Below are 23246 nucleotides of genomic sequence, written 5' to 3'. Positions count from 1 at the left end.
CCAATTAGCACAAATGGTAAGTTCCGACAGTGCCTACAAGTGTGCCTACTGGCCGCTAGATGGCAATACCGGTTTCATATGTATACACCTGGTAAAAGTTGTTGGCCTGGTATCACTTATATTTGTTTTTGCTCGCAACCTAAAAGAAAAACTATGACTGATATCCAAGCTTAATCTCTCAACAATTAATTCACCTCACACCGAATGACACGTCTCATAAAAACGCGTAAAATAAATGTTCAATGAAAATTAATGGAATTATACATTAGACAGTTGTGAAGGCAAGAGTTTGATGAATTGAAGGGACGAGTGAAGAATAGTGAAAGCGATTTAATTCCTTAAAAAATGATAATCTATCTGCCGACAAAATTTTCTTCGCCGTGTCAAAATTACATTTTTCTATTAAAAAATAGCAAGCAACTGGTAAAAAGGATGACTATAAAACTCATTTGTTGTATTGATACTCATAAAAATATACTGCGAAACTTGCTTTGAAATCCAGTCACTTTTTAAATTATTCGGTGTGTACTGATATCCAACTCTTACTGGTTTCCCCTACATATATTATATTCAAAACTTTGGTAGGTGCATGATATGAAATAAGTCATGAAACAACATGCTATACCGTTGACTTTTCAATCATAATTTTTAAATCTCCAGATTAGTTTCACCTCTTGTTTGGAGAAACGATTCCCTCTTTTAAAATTTCATCAGACAAAGCCTTTAAACAAAACTGTAAAAACAATATTAAAAACCCTTTTTTTCGAAATTTCATGACTGTAAAATCAAGAGTTGTGCCCTGTCTTATACTGGGCGAATAAAAAAAATGTCAGTCTCAAAAATTCATCAGGTTTTCAGTTTGAAATTACATAATCTTGGCATTTTAATTAATACAAATTAGCATTGACTCAAACATTTTCAATTTTTAAAAGATTATACATACCTACTTGAATTGATTCAAGTTGGAAATGTCGACTATATTAACTTTGAGCAATTTCATGTCTAATCATCAGAAAAATGTAAGCATTGTTAGTAATTTTGATGAAAATTCGAATATCCGTCTTCTTAGGTGTTGAAAGAAATACCCTAAAATAATTTTTGAAGAAATCAAAAAACGTTGGAAATATTCAAAATTGAAAACGTTTGTCTTTTTGTTCTTAAACTTTCATCCTTGATTTCAAATTTTATAACTTTGGTGATTTTAATGATATTTGGGTGTACTTTTTAAAAATTTATTCTTGATAGGACACAGTTTGCAAAAAATATTTTTGTAACGAAAAGTTTCAAAAACGTCTTGCTTATTTCAAAAATTAATTCTCGAAAACTAAGAGAAATGCCATTTTGATATTTACAGGAATTATAGAGGACATTGTAAGCTATCGATATAAAAAATATCGAAGATAAAAGGTGGGTTTTTTGTTAGAAAATTAGTTTAAACATTAGTTTTTGAAATCTTTTTGTTAACAAAATGTTTGTTCAAAATTGTGTCCTATTACTAATAATTAATATAAAATAACCTTAATGTCATTAAAGTCACCAAAGTTATGAATTTTTAAGAAAAAAAGGACCAAAATTTGCAATTTTGAATATCTCCTAAGTTTTTTGATTTTTTCATCTATTTTAGTTTTTCGTGGCTTTTCGCGACCCTCAGTAAAATATTAGTTTTTTGGTTTTGTGGCTTTGGGGTCCGTAAATGATAAAGAAGATTTTATATTTCCATCAGAAGTGTTGGCTCCATACATCGGCCCTCTCTTCAGTGATTTATTATAGAAAAAGTTTTTTTTTGTTACATTTCACATTTCTACCTAAGACATATTTTTTTACGTCGACTTTTTGTATATAAAATTAATTATTTTTCTTTGTAGCTAAATTATAATAACAATATTTATACATTTTTATTCAATACTTGATATTTTTAATTAGTTTCTAAGAATCGTAAATTCAGGAAATTAATTTCTTATTTTTGCTTCTACGTACAGCTTATGCCATTATTGAACTACACCTAATTACGTAGAAAACTGATTTTTATTTTTAATGAACATCAGAACCATTAATAGAGCGAAACTGCGAAGTTATAAACTTGAAAACATATGGTACGGAAACAGAGACAAATAAGAAATGGCAATCTGTTGTTAAATTCAAAAAATAAAATTCTTAGTGCTTTTCACCCCCCCCCCCTTTAAAACAAGCATTTAACGCAGATAGAGGATGTGAAAGGAAGAAATAGCGTATTTAGCAGAAGAAAAACTGTGTAAACAACTGAAAAACATTTTCTCCCTATTCTCACTTGCATGGTGCAGTTTATGTGTATCGGACGTAAATTTGTATGTAGCGGGCGTAAAGTTTCATTTTCGGCTCGGCAGCGGGATGCGCATGTGCTATCGCCAATGGGCAGGTAGCGGTTACATTTTGCCTGCTTCGCGTGCATGCAATGGTGCGTCTTTAAGAGGGGTCGGAAAAAAAATTGTTTTCTAATTTTGATACAATTTTAGTTTTGTAAGATATGGAAATACTTCAAGAAATTTTTTTTGAAAAAGGAGGAACAGTAATTTTAAATTCCTAAACAAAGTAGAGTGACTTGCACTGATCTAATAGTTGAATACAAGTAACATGAACGGATTCAGGGTTCAGCTAGTTTCATAACAATGACATCCTGGGCGGCAGACCGAATTCTTCCGTAACCGATTACTTCCTCAACATTGTGTCGCATGTACGATCATACATTCCGTTCCCTTCGTTCTATTTGATTGGCACGCACCCTTTTTATAACATTGTAAATATAGCAAAACCACTAGAAAATTCCATAAAATTTAGAGCACTTCATGTATGTTTCGGTGTGATACGCTGATAAGAAATTCAAGTTTCTTACGCTTTCTAATTCACCGCCCAAGTCAACACTTCATTACAATTTGTAATTAACACCCTCAATCATTTTACGGTTCATTGCCATGAATTAATTTATTATGTTGTATACAAGGTCTGTAAAAAGGTGTATGAAATGTAATCTCATGATGTGTTGAATTTATGTACAAGTTCTAGCATTTTTAGGTTTTTTTTTTTAAATATATGCTTTATGGGTTCTCTCCCGTGAGAAAACTTGTTGCTCCTAAATGGCTAAGCATTTAGACTATTTAGAGTATAGATAATGTGCAAAGTTAGGCAACCTTACTTTCATTCATTTTTCTTTACTCTTTCATCTTGTAAAAGCAGGCCGAGCGTTATAGGGTGAATTAACTGCAAAAAAAATTCCATAGAAAAAGCAAAAGTAATTTTGCCTTGTTTTCAGTGTAGAATCTAGCTACAATAAAAAAGATTTTCAGGTCGATTTTTACTCTGGTATCTCTAATGGTTTCCTTTACTGGTAACTTCCCCAATAGAGGCTTTTTTAAACGATTTTTCGAAGAGAAGTAATAAATAATCTTTCATTATTACCGATTTCATAAGATTTCCTTTCTTACATCATGTTTATGATAATATGGGTGGTGCGAGGGATAATTTATTCATTTTTGCCTTTCCTTTATTTCATTCTGCAATAACACATTCGGATTCAATTCAGGCAGTTCATTCAATATCGCGAATAGTTTTGAGTAAGAGATGATCTTTCTTGTTTTTTTTCTCGCCAGAAAAATTGCGACACTTGGATCTGAATCAGATTTACCCTGAGTTTTTCGTGATTTAGGCGAAAAAGAAAGGAACACTGAATAATTTAGGCTGTGAGCGTAGCGACTGACGTCATCATGGTATTTCTGAGTTTCTGACAGTGGACGATGGTTCAGGCTGAGCGACCAAGCAGAACGCCATCCGGCACTCCACGTAGAGTATTTCTGCGGGAATCTGAAAATTTCAGTGCCCTTCAAAAAAATATTCCCTTAAATCAGGATCTGCCTGCTTTTGCCTTCTACTATACCTAGGGTGTACTTATGCGCAGGAAATGACACGTAAAAAGATAAAAATCCTTGAGGAACGTATGCACCTCACAATGTTTTTCTTGAAGGCTGAAAGCAGAAGAAAAAAAGGAAGAGAAAAGATGGAAAATGTTTAAAGAAATAGACAAAGAAAGTTCAATTGAAATAGAGGAAATATTTCCTGTTAGAAACTAATTCACCTTGAACAAGCATGAAGCCAAAGCGATTGGTCGAAATTTGCCTGGAGTTGATTTAAGGACGAACAAAAAAAGAAATTCCATTTTAAATCATGCATAGATATCCAGCTTAGGATGGCAGAATGGTTGGGTAATTCGATATATTATTCTGTGATGAAAATAAAGAAACACGTATTTCCCAGTTTTATCCAATTTTTTTGTTTTTATCTGTTATGTTCATTGGAAGATTACCTGCAAATTCTCAAAAATTGATAGAATTTTTCTTCCAAATGCATTATTTTCATTACGAGCGTAGGTATTCGACATTTTCTTTATTTGACGAGGAAGTTACTGCTCTTTCAAATGACCTTACAAAAATGAAAGAATGTCAAAAATGTTAGCTGTTTTTCTAAAAGCCTTGAAAGTGGATTTTCCCTCTTAAAAAAATAAATAAACCAGTTACCAATTTTTATTTATTAGATGGAACATGTAGTTTTATTCGCGGTGAACTACTCCTTCACATAAAAAAATATATTTTTGATCAATCGAATTTTCATTTTTTTTCTTGAAAACAACAAACTTGCATCGTTTACGAGAAATAAAAGTCCCTACTTCAAAAATCGTTAATCCACTATAAAACTGATAGGATGCGTATCAGAAACTGTAAAAATATATAAGAAAAAAGTGGGACTTCCCAGAAAATATTCTTAATTTTTTAAATCGAATTTTGAAAACAGAAAACAAAACATTTTCAGAAAAAGCCCAATTTTTTCAACATTTTTAAAAATGTTTCTGTTAATATATAAAGCGAAATAAAAAGGCATCCTATCAGCTTTATGCGGGCAAATAATTTTTGAGGTCGTGAGATTTTTTAAATATAATGTTTGATTCTTTCTCATAAACGATACAAGATATAAAAAAATAACAAAAAGTATTTTTTGTCGATCTTTCCTAGATGTATAAACTCGTAAGTCAACAAAATCAAAAAAATATTTTTTGAATATAAAGCAGCAGTTTACTAAGACCGAAACTCAGGATATATATTAGTCAATATTTCCATCTATTTTGAAACAGAAAGAGAAATATTTTAAACTGCAATTTTTTAAAGAATCCTCTCTCAAGAATTTTAGAAAAACAGGCGCCATTTTGTCATTTATCAAAAAAAAATTATGTTTGTTGGAATCAGTTGAAACTGCAAGAATTTCCACTTACAATATAAAAAAAGCAAATCCCACTGTGAAATATGTGAAATATTTTTAACTAGGATTTTTGACGAAATCCACTTTCCAGAATTTTAGAGAAACAGCCGCCACTTTGTTATTTCTCGAAATTTTTTATTATTTTTGTTGTGATCAGTTGAATGAGAAAGAATTTCCTTGAACAATAAGGAAAAGAAATCCTAATGTGAAATACGTGTCCCTTTATTTTCACCCTAGAAGGGTATATAAAAAATGAAATAAATTCTAACACCGTGACCTAGAATTTTTCTGAAATTTTGGCTGATTTGAAATGGTATACAAGCTTTTGTGAAATCTTTAAAATCTTTAAAATCATTATAAAATATTGAAAATCTTGGAATCTGATGTATGTACGTAAACTCAAACGTCGAGTGGTCAACCCCTCGTGATTTCTTCTTTGTAATTAATGGACACACATCATGGATTGCGGAGGTTTCTTTGTTCCTTTTCACTTTATTTTTATTTGCTTCTTTTCCCCCCATTTGCAGTATGTTTTGTTATCCCTTATAACTGTACAAGTACTTCCTGTTGGTGAATATTGCGACTTAAGTCTAAATCAGTTGTAGAAGGTTCTTTCTCGGTTCTTTCGCCATTTTTCAACCAAGAGACGTAGAATTCTTATCATACGTTCATCGGCCGGATATCTTGTAACTTGACGGTTCGGCGGTTCACCCTCCCCTTTCCCGCCATTGTATGGAAATTTAGATCCAAAATCTTCGCCCCTTCTTCCGCAGTTTGCTACAATCTTCATGCATGCTGATTCTTCATCTGCCATTCCCAAAATTAAACATTTTTTTACGAAAAATATCTCATACATAATAATAAAAGTTCATGTGAATAATATAGTTCTGCAAATCATATATCTCGCATTACTTCTTATAGATTTTAATTTCCGCAATTAACCCATAACAATTAACTTTGTTAGTGTAATAACCTATATCTGATAAAAATGCGTGAAATAAATCATCTGGATAATACTTAAAGCTCAGTGGACAAGCTTAAAGAACATATATCATTTAATGAGGGGGAGGTAATAATTTCTGTAAATTCATTAGTTCTATCGCTTCCTTGCTTGTGTTCTGATTTCAGCGTGGGTCGCAAGGCGTATCCGCATGCGTAGAAGTGAAAGGCTATTGTTTGGTTACCAGTTCGAATTCTTTGTGTATCTTATAAGAAAAGCCGTGAAAATCTATTTATAATGAAATATGTCTTTATACACACTAGATGTAGATATCTATTCAATCTATGGTATACACAGCATACAATAAAACTCTCTGAGAAAGGTTCTCTCTGCTTTTATAATTACAAGAAACAGACTTTCCAAACTATAAGTAAGTTATTAAATTGAAAAAAATACATAAAGAAAGATCCTTTTATGAATATTTGTGCAGTTCATAAGCAATTTTCATTTCTTCATCCCATTGTATATGGCGTTGTTATTTCTTCCATTGGGTATAGGTGTAAAGTAAAACTTGAAACTCTCTTCAAAAATTAATGTAAGCTTATTATTGTAAAATTATTTTTAAATTGTCGCCCTAATATGCATATAAAACATAATTAATAGAATGAGGCCTACATGAATGGTTTACCAACTGATAGTTAGAAATGATACACAGAAAATCGCCGATCCTCCATTGTACACCGAAATCGGTGTTCAAGTTCTATGCAACAAATTTTGAGCCACACAGGTTCATTCGAAGAATCTAGGGGAAAAGCATCATTTAGACACTGTTTTCTCTCATCCAGAGCAACGTGAAGTGTCATCTACAAACTGTCAGTCACCTTTCAAAATGATTTTTCCGGGCTTTATTTGGGTGAAATAGATGTTTATAAGCAGGTAAGTTATAATAATAATTTCCTCCCATTTACCAGTGACTATTAGTGTCTTGGAATAGAAATTGTACTTGGCGTGATATAATATCCAAATCTTAGGTTAGTCAAAACCTACATGACTTTCAAACCACTAAAGCTGGGATGTAAAAACTAAGTCGTGACCGTCTGCATCTTAATTGATGCCTGTTCGTTTAAAGAGATTTCCTCTAGATTTTGTGCATTCAAAAAAGTGAAGTCAGCTGGTGGTTGAAGTGAAAATAACTAATTGTATATGCAGACGGTCATGACTTTTTCTACACATCCCGGCTTTAGTTTAAATATCGACGGCCATGACCAACCTAACATTTGGAAGTTGCATTAGGAAGTTACCATTTTATTCTAAGTGACTAGTACACACTGTTAAATGAAAGAAAGTTGAAAATTAGGCAAATATTGTTTCAATCAGTTTCCTTATTAAAAATTATTTAGTCTAATATCGCAATGCGAATAGTTGCTTTGGCAGGTATTCAGGTGGCTGACAGTGCGGTTCAGCACTCCGCAACTCTCGGCATTGAGCCAAAATTCAGTCTCCAAATGATACTTTTCCCTAAATGCCCAGATGTGCACCTACGTTCAGAGGAATATATTTGGGACTTGAAAATTGTTTCAAATGCTCATTTGGAGACCGATGAAATTTGAGCTGCAACAAATTTAACACCAGCGTTTTTCTGTGTAACTAGAAAACTTATATATTATTATAAAAACAAATTTCTTTATGTATTTTATACAACTATTGCAACTCATATGGAATTCAGTAAATTGAAGCCCTGAGAAGCTAATGTGCTCTCTGATTGAAAAACGAGATCACACGCTTCTTTCGTGACTTCGCAATTGATCCGTATTCCGAAGCACCTGCAGCACGAAATAATTTGATAGCAGAAATGGAACGAAACCGGAAAGCAACCAGGTGGTTTATTTATGCTATCAAAGTCTACTTTACACCCTATGAATTGGAATAATAAAAATATAAATTTGTCTTTGCTGTTATTTTTTTATAACATTCACAACAAGGATGTGTTGTTTCATTTGATATGTAAAATATAGGTTATACCTATAACACAAGACTATCGAACTGGCATTGGTACAATTATACATATGAGAAGTTCTGAAATTCTTGCACCAAGTGAAAGGAAACTAAATCTTATGCAGATTAAAATTTTTCCCAGCATTCCTACGCACATCTTAGTTTCTTTAGTTTACGACTTATCCCTCGCTATTATCTCCCACGCGTTATCTTTGTGTTTCTTATATGTTAGGCGTTTTATCTTCTAGGTTATCTGTTTGTTTTTAATGTTACAGCTACTGGTTTTAAAGCAAATGTTTTACATTTTTATATAAATTAAAACAAAAAATGATTGATAAAAATTGGATACGATTATTGTATTGCAGATTTATTTAAGTTTTTAAAGGATTTTTAAATTGTTTGGAAACACCAATCTTCAAGGGAATTCTCTCTTTGTTAAGAACTACTACAATTTAGGTGTTGGAAAATTGATTACCAGATTTTATAAATTAAACCTCAGGCAAAATACATCATTTTTGATTACAGAAAACTGAATTTTTCATGAATAGTGTTTATTTTGAAGCTAGATGTAATATTCCAGTTGTATATGATTTAAATAGAATTATTACGACTTTTTAAAACTTCTTTAATGGAAAGCAGTGTAGTTTTTATTTTAGAAGTTTTGGTTGTTTTTCTAAACTTACTTAATTTTAAGGCATACCAATTCCAAATCTTCCTAATATTAAATCAACAAGCTAAGAAGCGCTTATTGTCTTTATTTCCCTTTAGAAAGTTCAAATTCAAAAGAATAAGATTTAACATTTCTTTAAAATACCAACATTTCAATAATTATCATAAAATTTGATGACATCGATATTTGCAAATTTTAATTATTTACGTTCAAAGAGAGCCTGTGACATTAAAAATTTATAAAAGTATTTACAAAAATCTTCAATACTGTAATTATTAAGTTTCCTTAAAACTTGAACATCGGAAAGAAGTGTGGCTGACATGTTAGAATGCTGGAATGGGTTTGAATCCCAATGTACTTCCAAAAATGTTCGCTTTTATTCCATGTGCACTCCGCGCAGCTCCTGATGCACCCACCTGCGGCGCGGCATCAAATCTCGAAAGGGCTATAGAAGGAAGGACTATTAAAGAGTTTATCTGGATTTATTTTTCGCTATCTTATTATATTTGATTGTTTTACTTATTGCGTACAGGAGTAGCGGCCCAAAACTAAAAACTACATTAATTTCAATAAAATTTGAAATGAGGATTGTTTATTGGACTGAGCCGAAAAAATATTTTGTTTTGGCATTTTCTTGGTAAAAAATTTAAACGTGTGCTTTATATTTTTTCAGTTTGAGTTGAAGAAACATGTTATTAATTTGTTACTACACAAAAATAAATTTCTTGTTGTATACAAGATCTATAATTTTTTTTTAATTTATAATTTTCTAATATTATTCACTAGGAAAAACTGTACCTACCAAAATTTCAGTTTTGTGGCCCATAGGATTTTTTTTTTATTTTCTAATATTTGAATTTTCAAATCCATACACAAAGCAGAAGATATTATCCGATCAAACATCGATTCGTTTCTTTGTACAAAGAAGATGTTTTTAAATTAAACGTTGGATGTGCTTTTAATATACAGATTCTTTAGATATTGTTAGTATTCTCTTGCAATTTTGGGCTTTATTTAATTCTTTTAAACACAAAGCATTTCACGAAAGTTAATAGGAAACTTTCTTGCAATTTCTTACATTAATTGAAAATCATTTGCAATCTTTAATAAACGGTAAACTTTAAAAATATTAGTAGACTGTGCGGAGACTTTTATTTTTATAATTAAATATTATCATTTAAAAAATAATTGAATTAAAACTCTGTTGAAATCCCATACAATCTGTAAGAATTCTACAAATCTACTTATAATATAAGGGTCCATTCACAAAATACGTGATACATTTTTCAGCAATTTCAGACCCTCTCCCACCTGTGTGATACCTTTCCATTGGTCTTAACATGGGGAATGATACTTCGGACACCCCTCCCCCCCTGAACGTATCTCGTATTCTGTGAATGACCCCTAATGTAATTCCTTGAAATCTGATGGAATCATACAAAATATTTTTTTTTGTTCTTTCAGATGAAAAATTCTATAACAAATTTAGGAAAACGTATCGTTTCATAGTTTGGCCAAAAAATATAATTTTGTATTTCTAATGACATTTTTCACCATTCAAACAAAAACTATGTGTCTTATCAAAAGATGGTTTGATCAAAATGTATAGATTAAAAAATTTTTTAATTTATCTGCTATATCAATCAGAGATTGTACCTTACCGACAGTAGATCAACCCCCCAAACCATGAAGGCAGAAAATCTACACAATATCGATCAAGTTAAGAATCTTCAATGACAGAAAATGCTTAACGTCTTAATAAGACTAGATGGAAAATAATATTTTTAAATTAAAATTATTTCTTGAAAAAAAGATCCTACTCTATCTTCACTCCATTGGGAAACGAACCACAAAACTTCTTATTTCCGGTCAGTTGCTTTTCCAATTAAGCTATTAGAAGGATCAGAATAAGAACTCTTAATTCAAGAAAATAACGCCAATTTTTAGCTAGGTGTTAATGGTACAAGTAATTATTTAAAATTTTTTAATTTATCTGCTATATCATCAGACATTGTACTTCACCGACAGTAGATCAACCCTCCAAACCATGAAGGCAGAAAATCTACACAATATCGATCAAGTTAAGAATCTTCAATAACAGAAAATGCTTAACGTCTTAATAAGATGATATAGCAGATAAATAAAAAAATTTTAAATAATTACTTGTACCTTTAAAACCTAGCTAAAAATTGGCGTTATATTCTTGAATTAAGATTTCTTATTGTGATCCCTCTAATAGCTTAATTGGAAAAGCACCTGACCGGAAATCAGAAGTTTTGTGGTTCGTTTCCCAATGGAGTGAAGATGGAGTATGATCTTTTTTTCAAGAAGTAATTTTAATTTTAAAATGTATAGATCTTTTTGCGATGAACATTTTTCTCTTGATAACATTTTTTCACAAATTGCATGATTTGACCGGAAACTTACATTTTTTATTTTTACTACCATGCACCCGCGTGAAAAAAGTTCACATGGCTCAAGCATTGCAAGACACTTGGAAATATCTGGCTAAAGCATGGGTCACGGCTGAATAGTAGCATGGCGCAAGCCTTGCTCCTGTCCGTTTCCCATGCTTAGGACGCGCTAACCACAAATTAATATTCTTAAGAACACATGAGTGTCAGAGAAAATGAGCTTGCATTAAAAATGAAAATCTTAGGTTTGCCAATAGACGACATGTCTCTAAATGGCAAGTTCACTACCTGGATGCACTGTGTCGCACACCAGGTAGTTTAGCACGTATTCTACGAGAACTTTTTTTAAATTTATATTTTTTGAATGATTAAAACAATTCGAAATGGTGAGTCCATGACCCGGATGCACCAGGTCGCGCCTTAGGTAGCTTAGCGCGTATTCTACAAGAAATTGTTCAAAATTAAGATAGTTCCAACAGCCAAAATTACTAGAAATTGTGTGTCGACCATCCGCGTGCACCAAGTCGCGCCCCAGGTTCTTAGCACGTATTTAACGAGAACTCTTTCAAAATTTAGATTGTTCCAACAGCCAAAATTACTAAAAATTGAGAGTCGACGATCCGGGTACATTAGATCGAGCACCATGTAGTATGGTACGTATTCTAGGAAAACTTGCAAAAATTTAAAGTTTGTGAATAATGAAAGAAAATTCAAATGGTTAATTGATGACCCGGGTGCATCAGGCTGTGCCCCAGGTCGACTCTAATTTTTATTACTTTTGGCTATTGGGATAATCTATATTTTCAAAAAGTCCTCGCAGAATACGTGCTAAACTACCTGAGGTTCGACCTGGTTCACCCGGGTCACCGACTCACCATTTGGAATTGTTTTCTTTATTCACAAAATTTAAATTTTAAAACAGTTCTCGTAGAAGTCGTATTATATTACCTGATGCTTTATTTGGTGCATCCGGATCGTCGACTCACAATTTTGAGTAATTTTGGCTGTTGGAACAATCTAAATTTTGAATAAGTTCTCGGGGAACACGTACTAAGCTACCTAAGGCGCGACCTGGTGCACCCGGATCGTCGACTAACTAGCCAAAGGAGTCAGTGTTTGCAGGACTATAAGGAGACATTTTGATTCAAATTGAATGTTACTTTTTTCGATTTTGTTTATGTAATCGTCCAAATTTTCGATCTTTCGCTGAAAAAAATGGTTTAACTGGATTTCGTCTTCCAAGAAAATATAGCTGCGTCACTTAGATTTCTAGCTATTTTAGCTAAATTTTTCATATAGAAGTCATCTAGCTAATTTACCTAGATAATTTCTAGATGGCATATGTAGCTAAAATAGCTAGAAATCTAGATGAAACAGCTGTATTTTCTTGGAAGACGAAATCCAGCTAAACGGTTAGCTGGGACGCGTCTTTAACTTTTAAAGAATTTTTAAGCAAATACAGCTATTTTCGGAAAATGTCCCTTGCCTCATTGTTATAGGCCGCATGCAAAGACTTAAAATTTCAGTTGCAGGAGTCTATATTTAAAAAGCAGTCTGCCTCTTTACAGTTGTAGCTGCTTGGCGAATTATGGTGATCAATGCGGTGATCTTTGCTCCTTTATGTAAATCAGCTGGTAAAAAACGGTCGTAAATGACATTTAGCTCCTAGGAGATTCGGAATCATGCTTGGCGAATCACGATCGTAGTCAAAGCGTCAAAGGTATGCGCGTCCTGTTAGGCCATTATCCTTCGTCCTTCGTCGCCTCATCTTCTAATTTCCCGACTTCCTCCGCTTCTTTATCGACTCTTTAATCCCTTTTCTCGCCTGGTGCGATGCGGTAGATGGAAGCGCGTCGCTCATCCGAGGACTTCCCCACCACTAACATAAATGCTTTCTTTATTCGCACTCGTGAGAAAGTGCCGACCGCTCTTGCACTTCGTGTCCTCCTCGTCGCCTAGGATCGTTAACTACGGTCTTACTTACTGCCACCTTGCTTACTTTACTTATTTTATTTATTTACTTCCATGCTTACTTTTCTAATCCCAGTCGATTTCGCTCAAAGGATCCCGCGTATTTATCTGCACGCTCATAAATTTCTTCGTCTACGTACCGCAAACGGCTTCCGGGAGACCCCTTGGTTTGACCCTTCTTGCATGGGAAAGGCAAGCAACAAGCATCTCACCAATACTGTGGTTAACTTATTTCACGGATTCATTAGCATACATAGATGTAGGGTATATGTGTGATTAGTGGGTGGAAAATCCTCTCTATCCATGTACTAGATGTGCTAGATTCTATGATATTCTGGATTCTAGATTCTACAATCGTATGTAGAATGTAGAATTTGATGATGCAGATTGGAGACTTCAAGCTCTAAATCCAACTTATTCTGTTAAAGATATATATATATATATATATATAGGTAGATGTTTTGCCTTAAGTATAGTATATAGGGAAAGTCGTTATAATACGCTACACCCACGTATCAGAAGGTCGTAAAGGCTTTTGCGATAAACGAGAGACTGGGCATTAATTAATCAAGTGATATTGTCGAGAAAGGAGTTTTCATGGTGATTACGACCTTCCTGTATTATAAAGATTCGATTAAATTGTAGGGATAATCTTCCTTCATCGAGATTTCATAAGCTTCGTGAATCTAGTGTTCAATAAAGCTGTCATCTCATGATTATGTTGTTTCATAAACTTTACTAATCTACTGCTACCCGTGTACAAATTTCCCCGGTTGGCCCTAATACAACAAGGTTTCCGGTCGCATCCCGGCAGGGCTACCCCTGGCTGTGTTTAATGGACAGGAACCGGGCGGGAGCCGGTCGGGCTACATTTTTCTCGAATCACGTATTCCGGGGCCGACCGGGCACTGGTCAGGTTAATGTTTTTGTAGAAATTACACATTTTTTAAGAGCCGTGATATTATCAAAGACGTAATTATGGATGCTAGATGAATTATTATTTAAAAATTATAATTTAAAGATTGATTAGATCAGTGAAATAAAAATGAGCTTTTTCAAATTCTTAAAAAGCACATTAAATTTTTTCGAATAATTTAACATATTAATTCAAACTGTTATCGATTCTGCTATGTGCTACAACATAAATGATACCATTTTTATAAACTTCTCTGTACTCAGACAATGTTTGGCATGCACAATTTTAAATTTACCGCCATATATAGCGCCTGAAGTAATTTTCAGTTTCGCACCTGGAACGAGGATGCTCCTTGCACTCACGTCGCGTCGTCTCTCCGAAGTTCGACATAAAATCGAGACTCGTGGTTTAAATGAACCTTATTTCACTAATTAGTTTGAAACCCCCACTTAGTGCGCGAATAATTATTATTTTTAATTAAAATATAGTCGTGTATACAGTTTGTACTTTCTTCCTTCCTAACCTTAAATCACCACGTGGCTTCCAAATTGCTATGAGATTCTATCATCAGGGAATAAAATTCTACGCCAATTTTCTTGCTAGAATTGGTTCACTTGATTTGACTTTTAAAGTTCACCGTAATCTTTACGATGAGCCTTAAAAGACAAAACAAGTTACCAATTTCTCGCCTGAAGCAACATTTCCTAACCGCTTTTTGGCCGGATTACCCGGCCGGTATTGAAGCCGGGATCCGACCAGTTTATCTTGACGTTTTTAGCCGGATCCCAGCCGGTTTCCCCGACCAGCGCCCGGCTTAAAGCCGGGCTATCCGGCTGGGACCCGGTCAGGTTCCTGATTGGATTCCTACACGGGTAGCTATGTTATTTCTAAACTACTTTATAAGTATAGTATCAGCATGGTCACTGGAAGGGGAAAAATCGTAGACGTGTAGAACCGAGAAATGTCGGGGAATTTTTTTAAATTGGGAAAAATCGGAATAAAAAAATCTGGCTAATGAGTCAACTGAAATTCGAGTTAAATGTTAGTTGAGGCATGAAAAGTTTGATTAAAAGAAGTCATCCAGTTCAGAGAAAATGCAAGGGATATTTTGTTTTTTGCTCAAAGCGTATGTTTCCTCAACTTTATAGACAGTGAATTAAATTCTAATTTTCAATTGAAAGAAGCAAAAGAAAAATAAATTGGTAGCAAAAAATGACATTATAAATTTCATTTTGAAGCTTTAAACTTCTTGTATTTTTATAATTACATGAATTAACCTTATCTTTTGTCACCGTTTTTTTTAGAATATATTTTATATTTGGCGACAATTTCGTTTTCGCAATAATCACGTTCGTATTCTTTTGAAACGCCGACTTTCAGTTAATTTAACCAGAGCTTTTTTTGATTGAGAAATTTGTTTATTCGCAGAAGAAAATTATTGTTTTTTACAGATTAATTTGGTTATATCTTAAATTAAGTCTACATTTGGCTTACGAATAGATTTAGGCGTTTTTTGTCTTAAAATATGATAATTTTTTCTTTAACTTCAAATGAGACCCTCTTTTTCTTAAAACAAAACTTCATTCTGTGTGTATTATATAGAATACCTGTCAAAATAACATTTATGATTGATTAAGATTTAAGTGACTTCGCCATTTGTACATGTATCATATAATGTTCTAATTTAAAATTGTACACTTTCAAGCACATCAAATTTTATAGCTTTGAAATTTTGAGTTTGAGGTTTTCAGTGTTTAAAATTGGTGAATTTGAAATCATTTTATCTTCTATGCCTAATAAAAAATTGCTTATTTAAAAACGTATTATGTAACGTTTAATTTAAAATTGTTGAATTTTGTAGAGTTTATTCGAACATTTTTCATTTTTAACGACCTTACGAACAATTTTAAAAAGCGTATGAAATTGAACAATTTTTACTTAAAATTGTTAAAACTCGAATAATTAAAAATAAAACCTTATTAATTAGACAACTCCATGGTCAAACGCTGCAAGTATATAAAAATTGTAAATATATATTTTGTGATTATCATCAATAGTCTAGATTCAAACATGACAGTCAGAAAAACTATAATTTCCTCTCCCCTGGCCAAACGCCCAGACAAATTCGTGTGCTTCTAATAAAATTGAATGCGGCCGCGGGTTATCATTGGATATAATTATGTGTCCATGTTTACTTGTGTAGTGTGCACCGAACAAATCCGTGCATTTGTACCGAAACTTCGGTAAAAATAGGTAGTCTATTTTTTATTGTTGATAAATTCATGAAACAATTCGCTTTTTGTTTCAGAAATGCCAGGCACTAACGGAGGAAAATCAGAGGTTACATGACACAGTGGCAGCGCATCAAATGCCCCGTGCCCAAGCGATTGACAATGTCTTCCTCCAGACGCAGGTCTCCACGCTTCAATGGCAACTCAAACAGGTTTGCATCAGTACTATACTACTTACTCCAAGTTTGTCCAGTGACTCTAAATTGCCTGAAACTTTTTCTTTGACAATGAAAACAGATAATGCCTCAGAGTGGTTCGCCTTGCTCCTTTTATCAAACGTCCTTCTCAGGAAAAAGGTCGATCTTATCAAACCGTAATTACCAGAGACTCGTTATGCAAGATTAATACGATCAATTTGGCTACATATTGTAATCGGCGAGTCAGGCCATCTATAAAACCATCATACCTGCTAAACTGCGAAAGGATATTGACTTTCTCACAAATAGGTGTTTATCAGATTGTATTAGAGAAAAAGAATGTATCACGACAATGTGATTTACGTGACTGGAATTTGAATAGAAAGGCAGCGGTGGTTGTTCAATTTTAGTCATTCAAACTAGACTTTTAAAGGAGCTCTTCTAAAAATAAGAATGACTTTTTCTTTAAGGTGCTCTAGACACGAATATCCAGACAGAGAAATACTTAGTATAGAGTAGTATTCTTTCTTTACGTCACAGTGTCGCACTTAGTCGATAATGTCAAATAGAGTAGGACAATGTGATGAGATGGAATCTAAAGCATTTTTATATGGACTTTCAGTGAAATATCATGTTAAAAAAATTGTGCTGTATTTCTGCTTTTTAAGTTCAAACATTGTTTAGAAACTGTAAATTGGTGTTTGGTGTATTTATAATTTGTAAATCTCTCAGAAAACAATATAATTTCCAAAATTTGAGGTTTAGGTACTCAGGGTTTCGTACGAGCGGACATGATTCTAATGTCACCTAACTTCAAATGTTGGACTTCGTATTTTGTCTGTCGGATTGTAAAATCGTAAATAGAGAAAATACTGCTTAATATTTGAAAAACTGTCATATGAAATTAGAAAGAAAAAGTGTAGCACATTTTTCTCACCACTTATGCACTGAATAAGCGATAATTTACCGAAACTTCATACATCTAACAAATTTTTTAGAGTTCACCACATGCCATCGATATCATGTAACGTAATGTCAGAATACTCTATTAAGAAAGCATTACAACATTTTTTAATTAGTTGTGTTTATTCAAAATTTTCTGCACTTTTCACTTTAAAATTCTTAATCATTTTTAATAAAATTTTCTATTACGTTATGCTATGCCATGGCTATACCTTGTTTTACACATATGTATATCAGATTTTTAATAAATAAGTATAATTTGTCAAGTAAATGCATTTCGCAACCAATTAATCTTTATCCCTTAAAAAAGTATCAGTTTCGAAAATTTGTCAACGAAACCGGTACGAAAAATTTGTATTCAAAACAATAAATTTCTTTGCCTGCTATCTACAATGAAAGAGACACTAGATTCATGAAATATATACACTCAACGCCCGATATAAGTACGGCTTCTGACATGGCTTGGAGTGGCCTTCAACATAAATCGGGGGAATCCAAACGTAAACAATCAAGGCTGCATGAACTCTAATTCTAGGAATAGCGTAAACCGAGGATATTTATGTCGGGAGTTAAGTGTGTGTATTATAATATTGTATTTTTTTTAAGTAGCAGAATTGAAAGTTTTTTCTTTTCCTGAATTTTCGGGCGCATTTTAAAGAATTCAAGCTGCACAGATAACATTTTTTTATAATTCGTAAAATCATTCAATACAATTGGAATAGAAAATTGGAAAGCAGTAGCCATTTTTACACAGAAAAAGCGAAAGATAAAGTTTACGTCGATTTCAGACGAAAGATTCACCGCAAAAAACATTAACCTTGCCGGATAAACTTTACATTAATCGAAGATAATTTCCGATTTTTAACCTTGCCAGGGTAATCTTTCGCCTTATAATCGCTCTATTTTTATTCGAGATGTAGCTAGAATCGCGACGCTGGCGCTATCTATCGTCGTTTAACTTCATTAAATTGAAGAGAAATGGGAATTCCCATCTGTCAGTTGTTTTTGCGCTTTTTGCTAAATGGTATTAAATAAGTTCTAATTCGTCTACATTAGTGTAATTTGTTTCGGAGGAGATACTATATCAGTAATAACAATTCTTCTTCTTTTTTCTGTTGCTTATTCTACCTGTTTTTCTAAAATTTGCTCACTTCAGCGTGACGCAGTAGACGATATCAAAATTATTCTCCTAACCTGGGTGAAACTTTCGCTGAAATATATTTAATTTTCAACTGTTGCAAGTCTTAACTGCAATAAATTTTAACTTTTGTTTTTTCTATGTTCTTTTAAATCTTGATTTAGAACTCGAATTAACTCATACTTCGCCTTTTTCCCATTGTTGCTAAGGATGCCGTAGTATACGACAGCTTTTATTCCATCGTAGGATAAACTTTTGCCAAATAGCATGTAAACTTTAACAGCGGAAAATTTTGCATGCAACAAAATTTAACTTGAGTTTTTCTGTGTTGAAATCGGTGTACATTGATCACAATTTAAGAAGGTCGAATTATTATTTTCCGAATTTAAAATTAACATTTAAATGCCCCTTACGAAAAGAAACTACTTTTCAACCCAATTAGTAATTTCGCGACTACTGTCAATAGTGGGAATGTGCTGGCACGTCACGTAATTAAATTTAAAAGTGCTTATTTTAACGATTACGTGCTAATATTTATGGCAAAATAACATTTCTAAATATAATAAAACCCCAATTTTCGTCAATTTGACGAAATAATTTTGTAAATTGATTGTTAAATTAAGGGTGGTGGGTATGATAAGTATACAATTTTGCCGGTTATACTTTAAAGCAGGAGGGTTACAAGTACTACGGAAGTGACACTCGCCGATTTGGATTAAACTTTCAAAATTTGTAGAGTTGTGCAAAATAATCGAAACATATTTTTTTATATCGGCAAAGTTTCAAGTTTAAGGTTAGAAACTCCTTACATCTGAGGGGTGGTTTTCACGGTGGAATTGAAATCCGTGGAATTATTTGAATGTTGAAATTCTTATTAGGGGTTTTCGATGTTGCTGAATCCAAATTTGAGTTCAAAACTGCAAAATTAAATATGGCGAACTAAAAATGGCGTCTATGCCTTAAACGAGAAGGCTGGTTTTTGCGTTTGAACTGGAATCAATTGTTTAATTTGAAAGCTAAACAGTTTCCAAGGGGGTTTCGATGGCATAGCATTACTTAGTTATCTAGTGGAGTGAATTCCACTTTGCTTGACTTTGACGTTAACAATCAAGAAAACACCGGCTTAGATTCTTCTAGACGAGCGTGTAACTTGCAAGTTCCGGCGCGGATATTGGGGAAAAAAACGTACGTATCAATTATTTTCCATAACTCTACAAATTTGGAAAGTTTCATCTGAATGAGCGAGTCTCAAAAGCAGCACAATTAAATTAATTAGGAGATAGAAAATGTAAAGGTTTTAAAAACGTCAAATATATATTTAAAAAATATTAAAAATGTAACTGGTGAACTGCTAGTATTTATTAAATTGATAAATTTCAATTAAAGTATTGCGAAATAGCTCATTCTGAAATCTCTCAAGAATATTTTTTACTTCTATTTATTTACGCAAAAAATAATAATTGCCAATGATTAATTTTAAAAAATTTATATTTTATTTTTTGCCTTTAAAACTAAGTACTCGAAAGGTCCGTCCGCTTAGCACCGCCACCAAGGCAAATTGAAAAATGGAATACGCCATATTTATTTGCTTTTTCTTGCTAATTTAATGTTAAAAAATTTTTTTGCTCTTTAAACTTCCGAGAAAAGGGTGGAGCGCTAGAACGACGTCCACTCAGCGCGGTCACCTATGAAAACTCACCAAAAATTATTATAATGAGATGAACGATTAGGGGAGATTTTTTGCGTTTTTTTGCTCTTCGATGGCCAAAAACTACCCCTAAGTCGTACACACCTACCCGTCGTTATCAAAAACGTTCTAAAAGTGTAAAAAGAAACCTGAAACAACGTAAAGATATTTCAGAACTACAAATTAATTACTTAACACTCAAAGATTTACCCCTCTTTTAATTTCCCCGAAAATTATCCTTCCACGTAAATGTAGACATATACTTATATTAAACGTATACAAAATAATAATATTCAGCAAACACTGATAGCGGACACTTTGTTCTTTTTTGATCTCCGATAAAGTATAATACGTGTCCAATACTGTATAATACTCCAAAATTCACTACTTAAAGCATGAAAACATCCCTCTCATTATAATTTTTCAAAAAAACTACCCCTTCACTTGAATGTATGCCGCGGAACTTACCTACGTATGTCAAATGCATAAAAAATGATGAAATTCGGTAAACACTGTTAGGGTATATTCTTTGATATTTTTTTGCTCCCCGGTGACATAGAAGACGTGTCCCTAAAAACTACCCCTAAGTCATACATGTCTACTCCTCGGCATTAAAAACGTTTTATAATTGGGAAAACCACCTTGAACAATGTAAAGATTATTTATAACTTTAAAGTAATTATGTACTTGACATTTAGAAGGTTTTTGATCACGATGGGTGGGTATATATGACTTAGGGGTAATTTTTTGGGTCACGTATTATACTTTATCGGAGATCAAAAAAGAGCAAAAAGTGTCCGCTATCGGTGTTTGCTGAATATTATTATTTTTTATACGTTTAATATAAATATATGTAAGTTCTGCCGTGATTTGGAAGAACACCGTTAACTGCACTGAAAAAAAGGATTACTGGTACCAAGTGAATTTTACTTGGCTGAAGTAAGTGAAAGCCCTGTTTATTTTCAAAGAAACATTTATTTGAGACAAAAAAACATGATCTGTTCGTCGAAGCGAAAGATTTCTTTGAATCAAAGAAATATTAATTGAAGACAAAAAATATACTTTTTTATACTAAATGAATGACTCATCGTTTCAAATGAATTTGCCATGAATTGAAACAAATATTTCTTTGAGATAAGGAAATATATTTTAAGGCCAAGCAAATATTTTGTAGGCTCAAAAAACTATTTCCTCACAGCAAATCTCTGAATATTTGAAGCGCAAAAATATATCTCTGATTCAAAAAAAGATTTCTTTGGCTTAGACCATGCGTGAGTGCAATAATGTAGTTAGTACTTCAATTGTACATATTTCCCTAAATAAGCAACTGGATTTCATTTAACCTAAATTATATTTACCATTGTTATTAATGTACATATTTAATTTGAACACAAATCACATAATTTAAAATCTTGATGAACCTGGAACAGAAAAATTCGATGAAAAAACCACCCCCACCAGGAATTGAACTTGGGCCCATCGAGTGTAAAGTCCACTGCCTTGACCGCGACGGTAACGTAACATGGACATTTTAAGGCGCAAAACCGTATTTAAAACTTACCATAAATTCCAAAGAAATATTTCTTCAAATTAAAAACATGGATATTTAATTTAACAATATATTTATTTGATCCAAAGAAGTATTCAATTGAAACAAATGACGCCAAATTATTAAATTTTCAATTTAAAAAAATGATTGCTTCGTTGGAATAAATGTTTATTTGTTATGAATAATTTAATTCTAGTGATTAAATGAAATATTTTCTTCCACCGAAGAAATAAGAATTTACGTAAACAAAATACCCTGTTCATATAAATAATTGCGCCATAGCTATAAATGCATGAACCCTTTGTGACAAAAAAATATATACTGTAATTTAATTAATATTATTTTGAATTAAATTATTATTTCTTTGGTTTAAATAAACCTAAATTCTTGATTCAAGTATGGAAAAATTATTGATTCAAATGTATCCCGAATCACTTCAACAAATCGAACTCTTTGAATCAAATATATATTTCTTTGAACGACAAATCACATTTCAATGAATCTAGACCTTTTGATTTAAGGAAATCATTTTCTTGAATGTAAGAAATATGTATTTCAATCAAGAAAATGCAGCCAAAGAATTCATTTTTTTTTAGATGAACAAAAGATGTATGCCTGGTTCAAATAAAAATTACTTCCGTTAAAGAATATTTTCTTGATGCTAAGAAATAGGATTCAAGTAAATAAATTTACTTGGTGCTAAGAATGATTTTTTTCAGTGGAATAAGTCACCTGAAAGCAGTTAACGGTAGGCGGCTCAGGGGTATTATCCAAAATGCAGTTAACGGTGTTCTTCCAAATCACGGCAGAGTTCCACTACATACATTTACATGGAAGGGTAATTTTCGGGGAAATGAAAAGAAGGATAAATCTTGGAGTGTTAAGTAATTAAATTAAAGTCATGAAATATCCTTACATTGTTTAACGTTTCTTTTTACCCTTTAGAACGTTTTTTAATAACGATGGGTAGGTGTGTACAACTTATGGGTAGTTTTTAGCGCACGTATTATATATCATCGGACAGCAAAAAAGTGCACAAAAATCTCCCCTAATCGTTCATTTCATTATAATAATTTTTAGTGAGTTTTCATAGGTGGCGGCGATGAGTGGACGTCGTGATGGCGCCACCGCCCTTTTCTCGGAAGTTTAAAGAGCAAAAAAAAATTGTTCTTTGCATAAAATTAGCAAAAAAAATATGGCTTATTCCATTTTTCAATTTTCCATGGTGGCGGCGCTAAGTGGACGTACCTTTACTCGAACACAGTGTTAATGGTAGTGCATTACATTATTTTATT

The 23246-nt window shown here is 32.8% G+C and overlaps 1 protein-coding gene across 1 annotated transcript in view; it reads left to right on the top strand.

Annotated features, from left to right (window-relative positions):
• The window catches only part of LOC117176901, a 112411-nt gene that overhangs the window by 75789 nt on the left and 13376 nt on the right, over positions 1 to 23246 (top strand). The window contains exon 3 of the mRNA XM_033367274.1: positions 16495 to 16629. Coding sequence (XP_033223165.1) covers positions 16495 to 16629 — 135 coding nt within the window. The remainder of the gene's footprint in view (positions 1 to 16494; positions 16630 to 23246) is intronic.

This window comes from Belonocnema kinseyi, chromosome 7, assembly GCF_010883055.1.
Source record: "Belonocnema kinseyi isolate 2016_QV_RU_SX_M_011 chromosome 7, B_treatae_v1, whole genome shotgun sequence".
Classification (NCBI taxonomy): domain Eukaryota; kingdom Metazoa; phylum Arthropoda; class Insecta; order Hymenoptera; family Cynipidae; genus Belonocnema; species Belonocnema kinseyi.
The sequence above is the reverse complement of the archived record's forward strand: the minus strand, read 5'-3'. Positions and strand labels throughout refer to the sequence as shown.